The sequence below is a fragment of the Podarcis cretensis genome (assembly GCF_951804945.1).
Source record: "Podarcis cretensis genome assembly, chromosome: 13".
Taxonomy (NCBI): Eukaryota; Metazoa; Chordata; class Lepidosauria; order Squamata; family Lacertidae; genus Podarcis; species Podarcis cretensis.
In genome coordinates, this window is record NC_137182.1 from 2,182,452 (window position 1) to 2,202,491 (window position 20,040).

At 45.7% G+C, this 20,040-nt stretch overlaps 1 protein-coding gene across 2 annotated transcripts in view; it reads right to left on the reverse strand.

Annotated features, from left to right (window-relative positions):
* TNS3 (tensin 3) overlaps positions 1 to 20,040 on the reverse strand; it is a 74,662-nt gene that overhangs the window by 37,506 nt on the left and 17,116 nt on the right. The window contains exons 2-6 of one of the 2 annotated variants that reach the window (XM_079949327.1): positions 17,441 to 17,517; positions 16,742 to 16,868; positions 15,817 to 15,882; positions 14,092 to 14,196; positions 1,717 to 2,967 (exon numbers count right to left, since the gene is read on the reverse strand). In XM_079949327.1, coding sequence (XP_079805453.1) covers positions 1,717 to 2,967; positions 14,092 to 14,196; positions 15,817 to 15,882; positions 16,742 to 16,868; positions 17,441 to 17,517 — 1,626 coding nt within the window. Of the gene's footprint in view, positions 1 to 1,716; positions 2,968 to 12,286; positions 12,363 to 14,091; positions 14,197 to 15,816; positions 15,883 to 16,741; positions 16,869 to 17,440; positions 17,518 to 20,040 lie in introns of those variants that run through there. The other variant, XM_079949326.1, reaches the window with a different exon arrangement.

Consider the following 20,040-nt stretch of genomic DNA (forward strand, 5'->3'; position numbering starts at 1 on the left):
TTTGGGGAATGGTGCGTATATGCAAAAATGAGTATGCATGAGTATGCGTCCCCTTGGAACTGCCCCTGTGTGAGCATCCTTTGCGGAGCTGGAGGAGAGCTTTCAAGCTCTCCACCTTGCTTACCGGGCAAGTGCTGTTCAGCAGGCAGGGTCAGTGATGCTCTTGCAAGACCTTAAAGGTCTTCCTTGTTGAGCCCGATTTTGACGTCACAGCCACGGTTAAAGGTGGGGGACATTCACAAATGCTTCCAAAAGCCTTTCAGAGCTTAAAAGGGATGGGGAACACGAACACACACACAAAACACTACACTCAGATTCAAAGCACTCCCAATGTTTGGTGCTTTCCAGGTGTCTCATTATTTATGGTATTTTAAGATTTTGCTGGAAGCCGCCCAGAGTGGCTGGAGAAACCCAGCCTGATGGGCGGGGTATAAATAATAAATTATGATGATGATGAATTTTTACAACTTTTTTCTTTTTTACATATTGCTTGTATTTTGAGAACTCTGCTCATAATAAAAAGGACAGAGTTATACAGGGAGTCTTTCATAATTCTTGTCTCATGAGTTTCTCCTAAGAGGGAAAAAGTAAATGAATAATGACCTTTTTTTTCATAAATGGCAAATCACAAGTAAAGTACCTGCACTATGGACAAAATAAAAAGGTAAATCTATTTCTCCTGGGTCTATGTATGCTGCTAAGGAGACAGAATGCTGGGCAAGATAGAATATTACCAAATAATTAAGATTTATTTTAAGCAGCCCTAAACCTTGCTTCTGACCATCTTCCCATTGTGGAGGCACAAAAACATGCAGTCCCCTCGACTATATACAATGTGGGGTTATTTGTACAATCACACAAATAGGATATGCTCATTCCAGCTTGGGAGGAGGACTGAGCAACTAACTCTATGAACAGCTCTTTCTTATTAACTTGGAGGTGCCACTGTAACTGGCTCCAAAATAAACGCTGCTCACAATTCCAAAAATGTTCACAACTCTAGACTGTCTTTATTCTGTACACCTTTAGGTGCCAGGCGAAAATGTCTCTCTTCAACCAGGCCTTGGGCTTGATTAACATCTTACACCCTTTTTTTAATGTGTTTGTGGGAGGAGGGAGAGAGGGAGTTTACAGGTTTGTGCTTTTTCCTTCTTGTTTTTCTTATGCATTTTGTGAGAGCTAAAGATGAAGGGCGGTACACAAATTTAACAAATAAAATAACAAAAAATAAATATTTGACTATACTCTCCCCTTACTCATCTGTCTCCCCAACCTGAACCTCACAGAACTAAAGCAACTGAAAAGAATGAGAACTACATACATTCTCACACACACACACCCCCGACATCTTCTCCTAGGGAGGATCTGGCGGGAGAGGAAGTGACATGAGAGACCCAAATCGTAACAGGGAAGATCTGATTGGCCACTTTGAATCTTGGGATTTCATGGTCTATGCGTGCCTCTTTGGGTTTAATATAATGATTGAAATATAAAGATAGAAATTATTTTTATATAAGGTGTAGAAAAAAATATATTAATGAAAAAAGATAAATGACTTCAGTTCCATCCCAATGTTCCAGAGATCTGTAATAGGGAGATACTGAGATACTCCAAAAGACAAACTTTTAACATATTCACACTATGCAATGGCAAATGGAAGCTTTTAACCACTGAAGGAAAACACATTTCATTGATGCATCATGCAGAATAACTCACCCTGCGGAGGCAGGTTTCTCTCCAGGATCTCTGCCTTCCCATGGGATCTGGGGCTCATCCCAAACCCTCCCATGTCCATTTTAGGGCTTGCAAGGCCATTCAGCTGACCTGTGTCTCTGCTGATTGTCTTGATACATGTGGGAATAGGCTCAAATGTTGGGTCCAGTTCTAATATTAATCTATTAAGCTGCTCAATGGACTGATCAATATCCAGGGTGGGGGAGGATGGCAAGCCTGCTGAATCGTTTCCCATGTTCAATCCCAGTTCAAGGTTGTGTTGTAATTTTAAAACCTCAGGGCAAGGGATTTGTGCTATCTTGCTGGAGGGCAGCATGCTGCCAAGGCTCCTCTGCACAGCATCTCTGCTGCTGGATCCCCGCGCAGGGGTATCTGGACCTCTGGACTGGCTGCGCAGGTTGCCGGAGTTCTCAGCCACGCCACGAATACCAAGCCGTACTTCATTCTCTGGGCCGTAAGCGTACTGGTGAGCGACGACCATTTGCTGTTCCTGCACCCATGTCTGGGTTGGGTAGCCACTGAGGCTGTAGGCCTGTGGCTCGGTGGAAACGGCAGTATTTCTCTGCAGCTGCTGAGACTGCTTTGGGTCGGTGCCTCCAAAGTGCCTCTCATATCTGGCGTCTCCACCAATGTCCAAATCTGGGACCAGAGTGTTGCTGTACTCCTCCTCCAAGGTATTACTCCCAAAGCCATCTGACAGAAGAGAGTTCTGGCTGCTTTTGTGGCAGCGGAAGTTTCCAAGGGGGTTGGAGTGCTGCCCTTCGGAGGAGGACAAAGTCCCAAGGCTGCCCAGACTGTGGAGGTCGTGGCTGGACACCTCATCATCCAGAATGTCTGTTTCCCTGTCCTTGTGCTCGGCACCTCCATTCACATGAACCTGGGCGGGTACTATGTGGCGAGTCCCACTGAACGTGCTTTGGGCATCGGTCATATCCTTAGGAGGACTGGCTGAGTGCTGCAGACCAAGGCCGCTCAGCAATTGCTCCAGCCCCTCTTTCTCCAGGGGGCTAAGGACACTCTGGGTTTCTGGCAGGGGACGCTCTTCAGTCTTGTCCGTCCTCAGAGAGGCTGTGGAGTGTCCCGAGTCGCTGCCCACGGACCAGGCATAGTCCCTGGGGTCAGGGCTGGTATCTGCAGCAGCCGGGGCCCTGCGGAGAAGGGGGCTCTCACTGCAGCTTTTCTTCCTCGCTTTAGCATACAAGTTGCCCCCCGTGGGGCCCTGGGCGTGCAGCACTGCAAAGAAATATAGCAGGCATATATATAAGACAAAACATAGTAGAGTGGGGGAACGGGGACAAGAAGAAACTATTTAATATTGTTTATTATTATTTATTAAATTTGTTGGTTGCTTTATCTTGCCCAGGGCAGCCCAAAGCAACCCACAACCAAACAGACAGACAGAAAGACAACCCTCACAGCCCCATGTTAAGGAAAAGGAGGCTGTGAGGAGGCGGGGCTTTCAGTCTTGGCAAGTGATCCATGGGGCCAGACCTACCTGGGATGAGATGCTGTGCTCATTAGGCCTGACACTCAACCAAGTCTGAGAAGATCGTATTTTTGCTAATAATGAGTTGACTTCAACTCTGAAGAGTGTGATTACTGACTTGTGACACGAGGCCACCTGAGCCTCAAGCTGCAGCAAAGGATCCAGAAGGACCCGCTGGCTGCGTACCCACTCTTTCAGAGGAGGCATCTTCACAGCCACCTGGTCTAGAAGGTGATACTTTACTTCCTCATTAACAATAGATACAACATCATGCAATTTAAGGGTATTTCACTCAGAAGGGACACGGGTGGCGCTGTGGGTTAAACCACAGAGTCTAGGACTTGCCAATAAGAAGGCTGGCGGTTTGAATCCCCACGGCAGGGTGAGCTCCCGTTGCTCAGTCCCTGCTCCTGCCAACCTAGCAGTTAGAAAGCACGTCAAAGTGCAAGTAGATAAATAGGTACCGCTCTGGCGGGAAGGTAAACGGCGTTTCCGTGTGCTGCTCTGGTTTGCCAGAAGCGGTTTAGTCATGCTGGCCACATGACCTGGAAGCTGTATGCCGGCTCTCTCAGCCAGTAAAGCGAAATGAGCGCCGCAACCCCAGAGTTGGTCATGACTGGACCTAATGGTCAGGGGTCCCTTTACCTTTATTTCACTCAGAACATCATTTTAGTGGCCCACAGAGAATACGGTAATTTAAAAACCAATTATAAACCACGGTTTTAAAGAGGAGAGAGTAAGAATAAAATTCTGGCTATCCCCCACTCCCAAAACAATTACTTCAATGTGTACCCCTGATAATCCACTATCTCACTCCACACGTAGCAGGAGGCTCTTCATCTCAGGGTCGTGGGTTTGAGCCCTATGCTGGACAAAAGATTCCTGCATTTGCAGGGGGTTGGAATAGATGACCCTCATGACCCTTCCAACTCTATAATTCTATTTCACTTGTTTTAAAAACTATAGTACATAGCCCAGCTGAAGTTAATCACATCCTTACTCCAGAGGAGGCAGACAGCAGCCAAAGGCAAATGGATGGGACAGAAAGGAGGGTGAGTCTGTTTCCCAGCTTCCTAGAAATACCAACTGCTGCTGCAGGTCTTCTGGCACTCTTTGCCCCTAGTGGGCATGAGCTCCACAAATGCTCATCCAATTTGCAGATGACACCAAACTGGGAAGGGTAACTAATGCCGCAGCAGATAGAATTGGGATTGAAGATGACCTTAACAGATTGAAGAACTGGGCCAAAACTAACAAAAAGAATTTCAATAGGGACAAATGGAAGGTTCTGCACTTTGGCAGGAGCTTAACATGAGGCATCAGTGTGAGGCAGCAGCAAAAAAGCTAATGCTGTTATTCTAGGCTGCATCCACAAAAGTCTTGTGTCCAGATCAAGGGAAGTCACAGTTCCACTCTATTCCAAACCACACCTGGAATACAGTCTCCAGTTCTGATGTCCATCCCAATTTAAGAAGGATGTTGAGAAGCTGGAAGGTGTGCAGAGGAGGGCAACCAGAATGATCCAGGGTCTGGAAACCAAGCCTGAGGAGGAGCGGTGGAAGGAGCTGGGTATGCTTAGCCTGGAAAGGAGGAGACTGAGAGGAGATATGAGAGCCATCTTCAAATATCTCAAGGGCTTACACAGAGAGAATGGAGCAGGCTTTTCTTTTCTTCTGCTCTGGAAAGTAGGACCTGAACCAATGACTTCAAGTTACAGGAAAAGAGATTCTGACTAAACATCCGGAGAACTTTTCTGACAGTAAGAGCTGTTTGGCAGTGGAATGGCCTCCCTCAGGAGGTGGTGGACTCTCCTTTCTTGGAGGTTTTTAAGCAGAGGCTGGATGGCCATCTGTCTTGCATGCTTTAATTAAGATACCTGCATTGCACGGGGTTGGACTAGATGACCCTCGGGGTCCTTTCCAACTCCATAATTCTATGAAGTACCCTAATGGGCTTTTCAAAATAATTATGATTGGGGGGAATAAACAAGGTGCTTTCTCCAAAGCTCTGCATTACACACTCTGCACTTGAAGCTCATGCAGAAAATTTTAACAGTCTTTTGAGAGAGCCCTAACTTATTGGAAAAACAAATGAATGACTGCACAGCCATTCTGTCAGCAGCGCACTGGATTCCAAGCAAGAGCTTGCAGGTTTGATATCAACTGATGTGTCTCAAACCTGTGATTATACAACTTGATCAACGAGAGACATCTGCTCTGTGGGTTTGTTTACTATGGTAACTATAGTTACATGTAAATATTGTACAGTTTATATGGAGCAATCAAACTTTTTCCATTTAAAGGAAAAACAAAACGTCATCTGCAGAGTAATTATTTTCTTTTGAGCAAACATGGTCCCACATTGACTTAGCACAGCAGTAAGAGAAGGTGGGGTTAACCCCTCAAGCTGTTTTCCTGATAAAAACTGCGGCTGCCTCAATCCTGCTATGCAGCCCAGGCCCATGAGGGAAAACGTATGACAAGAGTGCAGGTTTTACTCATGAGGCAGGAGCACCAGTGTCCCAGTCCAACCTCCTACAAGCTGCTCCTTGCAAACCCTTGGAGCTCTGTGAGAGATTCAATCTCTGGCAACTTCAGGCAGAGCTGGAACACCCAGAATAGCAGCTGCCAGTTGTGGTCATCTTGAGCTGCATGGTCCACTGGTCTGTCCTGGGATAAGGCAGCTTTCTATGCCACCACGTAGGGAAAAGACGACAGAGATCTGAGCATGTGATAGGAATCTGTTAATGAACAATAGTCTCCCAGCTTGTATGGTCCCTACAAGTCCATCCTTCCCCAGGGCCTCTCAGCTGAGTAATGTTTAAACCTATTCATGGACAGAGAGACGATGGCAACACTCACCTCACGACATGGCCAGAGGCTATGACCACAGCTTCACATATAGTTAGAATTGCCAAAGGACAATAATTTCAGCAGTCACCGCCAGAGTGAATATTCCCTTTGGACCCAACTCAGATTTTCGCCTGCAAGAGCCCACTATGAGACAAGCACTGATGCAAGGAATGAGCAAAACGGCTTCTCTCTGGAAATTTTGGTGGAGTGCAGAATACATTTATTTCACTTTGTCCAAACTTTGAGGTGGTTTATAAAACCTGGAACAGATTCCACAATCCATTGTCCAGTGTTCAAGGAGAACTAACAAAGTTCCCTAACATCTCTTGGGGGCAATGACACCCCCCCCCCTTGCTCCACATGCATGGATCTTGCACATGTGCCTTTCAAACTGTGCTAGATCCACTTTGTACAGTATGCTGTTCTCAGAAATGTCCTGGAACTTCTACTTATGGAAATCCTTCAAATATACAGCTTGGGTGGAGAGATTCAGTGGGGATGAAGTTGCTGTGTCCCACCCCTGAGAAACCCTGAAAATCATCCTCTCAGGCTGAACAAGCCACTGTGATATGGCTTTCCATGAGTGAAACTTAAGAACGGGACAAGCACTAGGCAGGCAAAACCCCCAGCTTGTGTGCTTTGCATGTCTGATAAAATAAAATATTTATGGAGAATACGCAGCAGGTAACATTTTCTTCACCTGACCTTCAAGGAACATTCCTTTCCATATGAGTCACTCAAATTATTTAAACCAAATCATAAGGAGCTTATACGGTTCCTCAGTAATCCCTGCCCCCTTTTAACTCCACCATACAAAGAAGGGCCTTGTTCTTCATGTGCCAGTGAAGTCTGCAAAAAGTTTCCTTTCCAATTTAACGGTCTGCGTTTCTCAACTTACCTTGACTCGACCTGACTAAAGAATTTTAGAGATAAGGCACACAATATTATTCTAAGTTGTTATTAAACAGGGCAAAATAAACTTCTCATTTCTATTTAAAAGAAGAACCAAAATACGAACGGTTGGATTCTAGGAAAGCACATAAGCTTGGCATTTTGTCAGCCCAGTGCTTGGTCATTTGCCTGTTTCTGAAGTCCCACACATGGAAAGTCTCTGCTGTGAAGACACTTCTGGCAAATCTCTTTGCCACTTGCATCACCTGCTCACATCTTTAAAAGCCAAAGAGACTGATCAAAAGCTACGAAACTAATATGCTTAGGCACAGAATGAAAGGAAAGGAAGTTTCCAAAAACAAGGGGAGGGGGATAGGCTAGGAGAGCAAGACTTCACTGTATGATCACCTTACCAAATACGCTGACACTCTCATTAACAGCTGAAATACTTCATTTCACTTGAAACCTTGCTCTCATTTTTCCAAGGAAACAGCCTTCTGCAAAAATGGTACAGTAACACAGCTGTCCAAACTCCGCCTTCCCCTCCCCAAAAAGAAAAGAAACCAAAAGCAGATTGAAACTGTAAAGCTGAGCTAGTGGCTATGGAATTTGTCTACATCAAACTGAAAACAACCCCTTTCTTTCCCTACACCGTTTCTCTTAAGCTCAACTCCCTCCAGGAAAGGGGGGAAAGGAAATTCTTCTTGAATGACCGAGAGACCTGGTAAAATGCCAGCCCTGAATCTGAACTATAAACTGAATGGGATCTGCAGCCACACACAGAAAGATGGCTGCATGTGTATTTTTATGCCTACAAATGAACACACTGAAAGCAGATCCCGTGAACAAAAGCAACGCCAAAGCCACGAACACTTACCAACTAAAGTTGATTAGGAGAGAGTTCTTAAACTTCCTCTGTGCAAAATTCACCCACTTCTGTTTCTCAGCTTTTTCTGATCTGTCTCACAGCTATCTCCTTTCCAGCCATTCAGGACTTGAGAAAGCACATTCAAAGAAGCAAACTAGTGAGGTAAATTCATGAACTGTAGGGCCGAGTAATGACAGTTTTGAGCCAGTTTTTCTAAACTGGGTTGGATAACGCTATATATGAAACTTATTTGCTTATCCTGCACCACCAGCTATCCCTCTTTAGGTAGGAAGTAATCTAGGTGCCTCCCATACCTCAGAAATAAACCTCCGCCCTTAGGCAAAGCTGTACAAACCCAGAACTGCATTCTCTGCAAGGTTAAGTCATTTCTGCTGTTTTGTCTTGCCTCCTTTGCTAAACACAAACTCACAAAGCATTGTATGAACATAGCATGTCTCTCTCACTCACATACAAACAAATGGAGTCTAAAGAAAATGGTATCTTACCTTGCAGAGGAATTACAGAAGCCCCATAACTTTTTGAAGCAGCAAAATGGTTGCCCTATTTTAAAATCAGCTTCACACACTACAACAGCAAACACAACACACACAAAACAGCAGCAGTTGGAAAGCAGTTGGAAAACACCACCAGTTTTAGCTACTTTGCCATTCTCGATGCAGCAATTGCTGAAGGTAAATCACTCTCACTAGAGAAGCAGGAAACTTTGGATTCAGAAGAAAAAGAGTAAAAATGTAAACATAAGGGAGGAGCCAGAGAGTGCAGTCAGGTTCTGTGAAATTTGAACCCTTGCAGCAAAGCGAGAGTGAAGCAGTGGTGTTTCAGAAGGTAATTCAGGCTACAAACTCTTTCTCACAAATATTATTTTCTTCTCCCCTCTGCCCATCTCACCGTCATTAAGCCTTAGTCAACTGATGCCGGACCCCACTATGAGTCCACCATAATTCTTGCATCACCAAATGACACAGATAGTGTTCTATGAGGTTCTCCCCGGAACTGTTATGCAAATATTTGTTCTGAATGCCCACATCCTCATTTGGCTCACTCTCTATGCATCTCTGTGCAACAAGCTGCAAAAGATTTGTTCAGTCCTAACCACACTCAGATTTTTATTTGGTAACAGCAGCTTCCCGCACTCAACAAAGCAAACTCTGGTTCCTCCTCCCATCTGGATAAACTCAAACTTCCATCAGCTTCGGCTGGTGGCCCAGCTGTGCCTCTATCTGGACAGGGATAGTCTAACTTCTGTCATATATGCTTTGCTAATATCTAGGTTAGATTACTACAACGCAAAATGCTTTGGAAACTTCCAGCTGATGTGGACCTCAGCGGCCAGATTGCTCACCAGGGCAAGACAGTGTGAGCATATGACACTGATCCTGGCTGGACTGGACTGGCCAGCAATTAGTTTCCAGGCCCAATTCAAAGGTCTGGTTTTGACCTATAAAGCCTTAAAGGGCTCAGGACTGTAAGAGCTCCCAGGCAGCCTCTCCCAGACAGACTCAGACCCTGCAATCATAATCTATGGGCCTTCTTTGGGTGCCTCCCCCACGAGAGGTCCAGAGGGTGGCATCAAGAGGACGGGCCTTTTCGGTGGTGGCTCCCCATTTGTGGAATGCTCCCCCCAAGGAGTCCTCCCTGGCACCTTCATTACATACCTTTAGGTGCCAAGCAAAAACTTTTATTTTCAACTAGGCGTTTGTCTGATTATGGTTTTTAAAATGTGTTTCTAGGAGGCGTGGTTGGTTGTTTTGCTTTCATTTTTGTTTTATGTGTTTTCATTATGTGTTTTATGTTCTGAACTGCTCAGTGATCTTCAGATGAAGGGCGGTATACAAATTTAATACGTAAATAAATAAGTCTGCAAAAATCTCCAGTTCACTCCAGCAAATCATTACCACACCACAGCCCGCAAAACTTTCTTTGAACCCTATGAAAACTTCCTGAAAACATTCTCTAATGTTAACATATCCCAACCAAATGAGCCATGCCACAGGCTTATTGTTTCAGAGTCTGCATTATGAGCTGTGGCCAGGAAAGGGGCTGCCTGTCTGGCAATTCGCAATTGGAAGAAACACAAAATAACTGTCAACCTCCCTCGGTCTGGGGCTCCATGCAAGATCTCATCTCATGGAGTTGCAATGATCAGGAGAACGGTGATGAAGCAGCCCAGAACTACTGTATTTTTGGCCCCATAGGGCGCACCGGCCCATAAGGCACACCTAGTTTTTTTGGGGGGGAAATAAAGAAAAAAATATATATCCCCCCCCCAAGGCGCGAGGCTGGGGCGGGGGAAGCCCAAGCTTCCCCCGACCCCAGCCCCCAGAACAGGCTGCTCTCCACAAGCCGTGGGAGCCCTCCCGCGGCTTGCGCAGAGCTACCCGAAGCCCCGGCGTGACTGCTCAGCGCTCCGGGGCTTCGAGGTAAGAGGCAGCTCTGTGCAAGCCGTGGGAGCCCGGCAGGAACTCCCGCGGGCTCCCATGGCTTGCGGATAGCTTCCTGAAGCCTGCATTTGCCGCACAGGACGCACACACATTTCCCCTTCATTTTTGGAGGGGGAAAAGTGCGTCCTATAGGGTGAAAAATACGGTACATGGGGGGAACTTGTCAATGATCTCAGGGCAACTGGGACCATGGTCACCATGAAAACAGTTGGTAACACACTACGCCGTGAAGGACAGAGATCTTGCAGAGCCCGCAAGGTCCCCTTGCTCAAGACAGCACATGTACAGGCCCATCTGCAGTTTGCCAATGCACATCTGAATGACCCAGAGGAGAACTGGGTGAAAGTGTTGTGGTCAGATGAGACCAAAGTCGAGCTCTTTGGCATCAACTCAACTTGCCATGTTTGGAGGAGGAGAAATGCTGCCTACGACCCCAAGAACCCCATCCCCACCGTTAAACATGGAGGGGGACATATTATGCTTTGGGGGTGTTTTTCTGCTAAGGGGACAGAAAATTCTTCCTGATGTTTAGTCGGAATCTCCATTCTTGCAACTTGAATCCGTTGCATTGCTCCCTCTTCCATGTGACAGCCCTTGAGATATCTGAAGATGGCTCTCATATTTCTCTCAGTCTCCTCTTTTCCAGGCTAAATATACTCAGCCTTCTGCGACATTAGCTACCCCTCCCAGTTTGGTGTTACCTGCAAATTGGATGAGCATCCTCTCAATTCTGTCATCCAAGTTGTTTATAAAGACATTGAACAACAACAGACTCAGGACAAAACCCGGAGGCAGCCCACTGGTCACTTTTTTCCTGGATGACGAGGAACCATGAATGAGCACTCTGGATTTGGTCAGTCAACCACCTACAAATCCACCTATCATGGGGGACTTTGTTGAGAACCTGACTGAAATCAAGATACGCAATGTCCGCAGCATTCCCACTAAGCTTGCAACTCTATCATCTGGCATGACTTGTTCTCCAAGAATTCTCAAAGATTACAGACCAAGGTTCTGAGATTACATCTGTAAGGTTCTTTAGTAGGCTTGGGTGCAGCTCATCAGGCCCTGGAGATCTGAATTCATTCAAAGTAGCCTGGTGTTCCCTTACTACCTCTTTTCCTGTCTTGGGCTGCAGCTCCTTCCTTACACCATTTATTCTGTTATCACCTGGTTGGGCATTGCTTTCCATTTAGGTGGAGACAGAGGCAAAGTAGGTGTTGAGTAGTTCCGCCTTCTCTCTGTCAGCCAATAGCATTTGTCTGTCTTCTTCACGCAAGGGACCTACTGCTCACTTGTTCTTCCTCTTGCTTCAGACATAGCCAAAGAAACCTTTATTATTATTATTAACCTCTCATGCAAGCCCTCCTGACCCTCTCTCTTGCAACTGCCTTCCATGCTCAAAGCATGGATCTCTTCACAAATGGGAAAAGAATTTAGAACTAGATTCTGACATATGAGGAGAGATCTTAAATAAGTTTCACATTCATCTGCTAAGTTTCAACCAGGGAACCTCTCAGGTGGGCACCATTGCCATTATAAGAGAACAAGGGAGGCATTCATGCTGAGTTCCAGCACCTCCTTTTCTAGAAAAATAGCCCTCAACTGTTGTTTTCTGGAAGAACTCCATGAAAAAATTAAAGAAAACGTTTGTGCTGTGAACCCATTCTCTGTGTCAGGAAAAACCAGCCTGTCTAATAACACAGCAGTATGAGTGTTTTATTGATTTGACAACAGATTCTGCAATAAAAGGTAAGAAATCACTATCAGAGCTATCAGTTAAAAGGCGAATTTAAAGTTTTGTCAGATAAAGCTTTGGTTGCCACATGGAAATGGAGAGGGAAATGTAACAGTACATAATATTTTGGATTTTAAAATAAACTCACCTATTTTGTCTCCCAAATTTCTATCACCCCTCCCCTCTCTCACACACACTTCTTTCAAAGAACTGCATATACAGCTCAGAAATCAAACCACACATTTATTCACTTACCAGAAACGGCACTGACTGGGTTGTTTTTGTTAGTAGGCATTTGCATTCCTTCCAAAGCACCAGAGCCAAAGTAATCTTGCCTCAAATCTAGAGTTTTGTAATACAGAGCAGCCCTCTGGGAAACCAAGTATTTAACTATGCAAGAGGGCACCTCCCCATTCAACTACTATTTACCTTGAGTTAAAAGGGGAATAAGGGCGGGAGAAAGATAAACTGAAAAGTCAACTGTCCCAGGGGAAAAACAATCATCTTGTCATAGGTGAATTCCTGAAAGCCAGCTGCTGCTCACCTGGATGCAGTTCTTAATAACTCCAGAGAGACAAGGGCAGCTTCTAAAGCTTGGGTTTTCACAGTACTTATTGCCCTAACGGGACGCGGGAGGCGCTGTGGGTAAAACCTCAGCGCCTAGGACTTGTCGATCGCATGGTCGGCGGTTCAAATCCCCGCGGTGGGGTGGGCTCCCGTTGCTCGGTCCCAGTGCCTGCCAACCTAGCAGTTCGAAATCACCCCCGGGTGCAAGTAGATAAATAGGGACCGCTTACTAGCGGGAAGGTAAACGGTGTTTCCGTGTGCTGCGCTGGCTCGCCAGATGCAGCTTCGTCACGCTGGCCACGTGACCCGGAAGTGTCTGTGGACAGCGCTGGCTCCCGGCCTCTTAAGCGAGATGAGCGCACAACCCTAGAGTCGGACACGACTGGCCCGTACGGGCAGGGGTACCTTTACCTTTACCTATTGCCCTAACCTTGAAAGCTTCACCAAAAGTCAGCAAGAGTCTTTTACCAATGGCTGCTTTCCACTAACGCTGTAGCAGACCTCTCTTTCCAAGTGTAAATCTCTTTTTGCTGACACCTGGCACTTTCATGGATTCCTGCAGGCACTGTTGGCATCTATTTACCAGGACCATCAAATGCCATAAATCTGTATTATTAAATAAATAAATAAATAAATAAATAAATAAATAAATAACCGGAATGTGGGATTCTACTTCAGCTGCCAAAAAATCCCAAATTTCACTTTTTCCTTCTTCTTTTTACTGCACACAAGTTGGCTTCTACACCAGTGGAGAATCTTTTAAAGAACATATGTGCAAGAAAACAAACCACAGCTGGGATAAAGTAATTACAAACAATGTAGTTATACAATGCCATAGGCAGGGCCGACTCATCTACGAAGCAAGGTGAGACAACTGCCTTGGGTGGCAGGATTCATAGGGGCAGCAGATCCGGCCTCCAAGAAACATATCACCCACTGTTGCTGCCATAGCTTCTACCATGTAGCTTGCAATCAATATTGGGAAATTGCAAAGCTGTGGGGGTTCTAATTAAAATCAGGGAGGTCTCTGCAGATGATAAACAACCATTGAACTTGGCCCTGTCTGCTCCTGTTGACTACAAATAACAGCCTTGCTTACTATGAAACTGCAGCTGATGTGGAATTTGTCAATATGACCATGCTTCCCAACTTAATGGATCCTAATCTGGACTTCAGCAGAGCATTGCCATTCATTTATTCTAAGCCCCTGTGTGCACATCTGAACACTGCAAAACATGCCAAACAACTGAGTTAGCTGATGGCTTTTTTAAAAAAAGAGAGCATGAGGTCAGAGGACATCAGGGAAGCTGGCAAGGTGAATAAGGTACTGTACTGTCCTATTGTAATAATGTGAAAAACCTAATAAACTAGGTTTTTTGGAAAAACAAAAAGCCATGAATGACAGCAAGACTGCAAGCACAGCTGGACAGGCTGAGAGGGACCTTCTTTGCTTCCTCATCGCTTGTATTGTTCACTTCCTGGTAGCAACTCACCTTCCTCATCAGCACTCATGTTTTCGTAAGAATCCCAGCAAATCAGTGGATCTGAAGAGCTGAAGTCCACTAACACACCATGGCCATTCTGTAGTTCTTCACATCCTGAAAGATGAGAACCAGAAGTTTAAGTTAGGCATCTCCAAAAGCCCCCCCCCAATCAGCACTGGCTAGTTTACTGAGGTCACTATGGGGGGCAGAATCACTTTTTTGAGTTTCACTTCCTCATCGAGAACTAGAACAAGAAGTGACTCAAATGTGCAGGGAAAGAGAAGCTATGCTGCAAGGCAGACTGCACCACTCAGTAGTATAGGTGAGAAGGTCTCATGGCTGAATTCTTCCCCACCTCAAAACTCTCTGTATGTGAAAAAGCTAGCACATACCGGTAAGTGAAAATGTTCAATTGCTTCTTCCTGAAGTTCTAGCTTTCTTTGAGCTGACAGTTCAGGTGTGGGGAAGAACTGAAAGGTGCATTTTTTCCTCTGCATTAAATAACTAATGAATGCAAGCCCATAAAATCATGCCTAGGGTTTTAACTATCTGTATTTCTGATGTTTTCATTTCCCAATAAAGTTAACTGGAAGTTCTGGGCTTCCTCCCCACCCCCCACCACAGCCCAAGGAATTTATCACTGCAGATAACATGGTTGTGTAATAAGGTCCAAAGCCCACCGCAGTGGTGATGCAACATGCAAGCAAGAGTTTAGCGGGAGGGAGGCCCTGATCCTGCTTTTTTTCTTACTTTGCTTCTAGAGGAGCCAAAGCACAGTGGTGATGAGATCTCAGCCACCCACCACTTCAATTTGTGGAAGGCCTACTACTGCAAAGTACAGTGTCCAGAAAATCCTGTTGACATCTCTAGCGGAAACCCTGACAGCAAGACCCAGAGTTGGCTTCTGAAAGTTGGTCTAAATCCATGTCTATACATATAAGCTAGCATTTCCATTTGAATGCCAATTTGTATCACGGGTCTTTGTCCTAAGCCTTCTAAGCAGTGCTTTTTCTTAGAACAAAAGGTGCCTGTTCTCACCATGAAGTTCTTACAAGTAAGTGCCACACTTATAACCTTTGGGGGGAAATGTGTACCCTTGAGTACCTCCAGAAAAAGCAAAACTCACCCTCCTGAAGCACAAATAAACAATTATTTTTTATTGTTCCTTTCATGCAGCTTCATTTCAGGGGAAATACTAAGGGCTTACCTTTTTTCAAACCATCAAGGTAAAGTGGGCTTCACATAGAAGGTTTAAAAACAAATAAAATTCTAACATGGTTTCCTAATGGATGAAGTAAGAGTTCCATTCTGAGATGCACTGAAATCAGTTTCACACAGATTACTGCCAGCTACTGGTTGCCGACCAACCCAGAAGAAATATTTCTAAATGAAACTAGGATATTGCACATGAAGGCTGAAATGCAAAGGCACAAATCACAGACTTGCACTCACGGGACAGCTGCATATTCCTGCATTGTACGGGGTTGGATCAGATGATCCTCAAGGTCCCTTCCACCTCCAAAAAAATATATGATTCTATGTACTGAAGGTTATCAGCCCCCATTCCTCCTGAAGGGAGTGCTGAAACATGTAGAACGTCCTTTGGTTCCCAGCCATTGACTGAAGTCCCATGAGTCCTTCCTCAGCGAGCCATTTGGACTCAAGTGAGCCTAGTCTGGAGTTACAACTTATAGGATTCAGCTGCAAGGCAGGAAATTTTTGAGGGGTACTCACCTTGGGTTTTTTCTGAGGATCCTGAAAACAACAGTTCAGCTTTTCCATAATCAGGGAAATGTTCATCTGTGAAAGGTACCACAATTTGTTTTAGAAAGTTATTTCCCAGTGAACAGTCGGGCACATATGGAAATCAAGATTTTATAGAAGGATTATTTCATCTGAAGACACTTAAAAATAATTGATGCTTTGGCCCAAAGGACAAAGGAGTTAAAAAAGCAATGCCTTGTTACCAAACTTTTTTTTTTTATGTGCACAACGTATTTATTTATGTGGTGTTGGAAGGAGGACCTGCTCCCTGCTGCTGCTGCAAGGCCCCTTTCTACCTGGCCTCAGGGGCAGGGCCCACCCCCACCCCCACCCCCACCCCCACTCCCACCTGGAACAGCTAAAAGGCTCCTGGGAGGCCACTGGGACATGGCTGCAGCTGGAAATGCTTTTAAATAGTTTTTAATCTGTGGCGTTTTAAATGTTGGGGTTCTTTGTTTTTGCTCTGTTGGGAGTGGGCTGCGTACCTGGTCCTTCAGGGGCAGTTACCCCATTCAGGACCAGGTAGTCCTCCACACCTACCCGCCCCGTCCCCCCAAAACAGTACTTCTGTCTGGATGAGTCTTCAGACCCCTGGGCTCTCACTTGTGGGGTGCCTCAGGGTTCCGTCCTCTCCCTTAGGCTTTTCAACATCTATATGCAGCTGCTGGGAGAGATCATCAGGGGGTTTGGGCTGGGTGTTCATCAGTATGTAGATGACACCCAGCTCTACCTCTCTTTCAAATCAGAACCAGTGAAGGCAGTGAATGTCTTGCGTGAGTGCCTGGAGGCGGTTGGCAGCTAACAGACTGAATCCTGACAAGACAGAAGTACTGTTTAAGCACATAGATGTGCTTAAATCCTCCTCTGCCATCTTCAAAGGTAGATGAATACTTGCCTGTGTTTGCATTCCCCAAGTCCTCTTTGTCAAACACCAGACTATATCCTTGAACAGCCCCTGTGTGGAATTGCAGGCGGAAAATATCACAGGTGGTACATCCGTATTTTTTATGGCAGCATTTCAGCTGAAATAGAGGAAAACACAGGCAAGGCAACTTCAAGTATTCATGCAGGCACAAAATGCTTAGGTATGTAGCAGAATATATCTGCAAAAAAATCCATATACTGTACTGTGGGGCAGATGTCTATCTATCCACCTTAATTAGTCTTGTCTCTCGACCATTTCAGACGGAACATGACTGAATGGTCCCCCGTTCCTGCCCAGTTCAGCCTGCAACCTAAGAACCTGATTCAAAGCTAAGCAAAATCTACAGGATGTTGAATTTTAGCCAACCCTGTTCTATAGGGCCTTCTGCCTTGTTGTTAGACATATTGAACAGAAAGGATCCAATTTACTTTGTAAAAAAAGTCATAATAATACCCAGTAAAATGTACCAAGTGACTTTTTATCTATGGTTTTCTTGATGACTCTTTACTTTGGCTCATCTCTGGATAACCTTTTGAGCTGCCTAAATTTAGCTAAAATGCTAAATATTTGTAGGTTTTCTTCCTCCAAGGAAGATGGAAACAGTGTTTTTCTGTAGAAAAAAATACACCCAGAGCATTTAAACATCAACGAAGTCCAGTTAATGCTTACCATAATATCTTCCTTCAGCAGCTGGGCTGGTTCCACTCCAATAGAGACACTGTTTTTATTCTCTGGCCCCACACTACTTAAAGAACAAAGAAGGAGAATTATGTGAGAAGCTGTATTTCAAAGTGCCGTCAGAAGAGATAATTTTGAACTCCAGGAGTCCAAATGGCTGAAACCTGATTTATACATTAAAAAAATCTCAGCCCCTCTGGGATTGTACCAACTCATTAAGTAGGTGCAGGAATAATATTGTTTAACTGAGCCATTTTCACGCAGAAAAATAGCTGCATAGGGAGAAAGTGGCTCTCTCCATTTGGGATTCCTGATACAGAAGAGAACATGGAGTGTATTCAGATGCACATTCTGGACTTGATTTCAAAAAGCTGGTTTCAAAAAGCTTAACGAACAACTGGGTGAAAATCCATGGTCAGAAATATGCAAAGAGAAGGGAGTTCAGGGTGGATGGGAGTTTCTTAGAGGTGAAATATTGAAGGAACAATTGCAAACAATTCCAACAAGAAAGGAAAGTGGGGGCCATCTAAGGAAACCAGTGTGGCTGCATGAGAGTTAATAAAGGCATGTACAGTATAAGAAATGGAAGAAGGGGGAAATCACTAAGGAGGAATCTACATGAGTAGCCAACACTTGCAGGGAGAAAGTCAGGCAGGCTAACTTTCAGAATTAGTTCAGGCTTGCAATAATAAGAAGAGTTTATTCATTCCTGTTTGAAGGAAGAGGAAGAACAGCAAATGGTAGGTCCTTTGCATGGAAAAGATGCCTCTGTCTTCACCCAAAAGGAAAGCAATGCCAAACTTGGTGGTAACAGAATAAACAATGCAAGGAGGGTGTTATGTAGTGAAGTTTCACCCTGGGCCAGCAGGGGGATACTGTAGATAGTTTTCACTCAGGTCTGTAGATAGTTTTCACTCAGGTCCACGTCAGTTATTTTAGGCGGGAAACTCTGGGTTGTTGTTGCTACAATGTTGACAGCCGGCTGCCTATAAAAGCAGGCCGGCTGAGCTCTTTGCTAGTCAGTTCTATTCCAGCTTACAAAATAAAGAGCTGCTTTGGAGAAATCGCTGTGTCGTCTGCTATGTCAACCCACAACTTAACACTGGCGACGAAGGTGGGATGGATGGACATCAGAGCACAGCCAGATGCGGCCAGCCTCTGAACTGAGCTGAATCACAGAGCTGAATCACAGAGCGAAATCACTGAGCGAAATCACTGGACAGAACCAATTCAGAGCTGACTGTTCTGGTTAGAGCACTGTGTTCCATCCATCGCCCTTCACGCCGGCATCGGAATCATGGCTTCACTTGTGCCTCTACCGCCGTTTGCGCCAGCCTCTGAATCATGGGACTCCTACCTCGCTCGGTTCGACTGCTACCTCCAAGCCAACGAGCTGACAGAAGTATCAAAGGAGCAGAAGCGGGGCCTCTTCCTCAGCCTCTGTGGGCCTGAGGTGTTTGAGACGGCCCAAGCATTGGTTGTGCCTGAAGCAGTCCAGGCAACACCGTGGGACACGATCCAAGAGAAGCTCCGCAACCACTACGCACCAAAGCCATCCAAGATTGCTGCCCGCCATGCGTTCTACCACCGGAACCAAGCAGAGGGGGAGTCAATCAACAACTACACCACCGCCCTGCGACAGGCTGCAATGCACTGTGAGTTCCGAGACTTAGACGATGCCCTGATGGATCGAATCGTCTGCGGGGTCCGGGACATCCATCTGCAACGGCGTCTCCTCGCCAAGCCAGACCTCACGCTACAGAAAGCCATTGAGGAGGCTGTGGCCTCAGAAGCTGCTGAACGCTCCGCCCAGGAGATCCGCAAGTCCAGCAGCCCGCGTCTTGATAGGAAGCCAGTTCTGGTGCATCATGAAGAGGCCTGCAGTGATGAGGCATCCTCCAGTGAAGACGATGACGTGCACCAGACAAAGCGGGAGCGCAGGAAGTTCCAACAGAAGTCCAAGGGCCAACCAGAATGTGCTGGCTGCGGAGGCAACCATTCCCGTGCCAAGTGTCGATTCAGAGACGCCATCTGTAGGAAGTGTTCCAGAAGGGGCCACATCGCTAAGGTCTGCCGATCGGCTCCGTCTGACACCCCCCTTCATCGACTCGCAAGTCCAAGTCTTCACTCCAGTCTGCCAAGGGAAGTTGTTTCGCTCTCACCAACTGCCGCTGCCCGTCTGGAACCACGATTGGCCAAACCTTATTAGACATACAGGGGCAGAGACGCACATGCATTGGTGCCCGCGTAAATTTGCCGTACAGCACTGCTGAGGGCATGTCTCAAAGCGGGCTCTGGAGAAAGCCCATCTATAAGCTTCGTTAGTGATGTTAGTTAAGTAAGGGGCAGCTGCAAAATTAGGCCAAGCTTTTAAACATCTATACGTCTCCGGGAGTAGGGAGTCTTCTGGAAGATTCCTCAAGCTCAATATCATATGAGGTGGCCAAATTTTGCACTCTAGCAATCAGGAAGCGTAAATCTCTTTTGTTGAATGGCACACTGCGAAGTTCCCTTGTGTAATTTTTTTTTTTTTTGACGTTGTTGTTGATTTCCTTTTGTTTGACCTTGTGGTGTTCTGTGTCGCTGGCTTT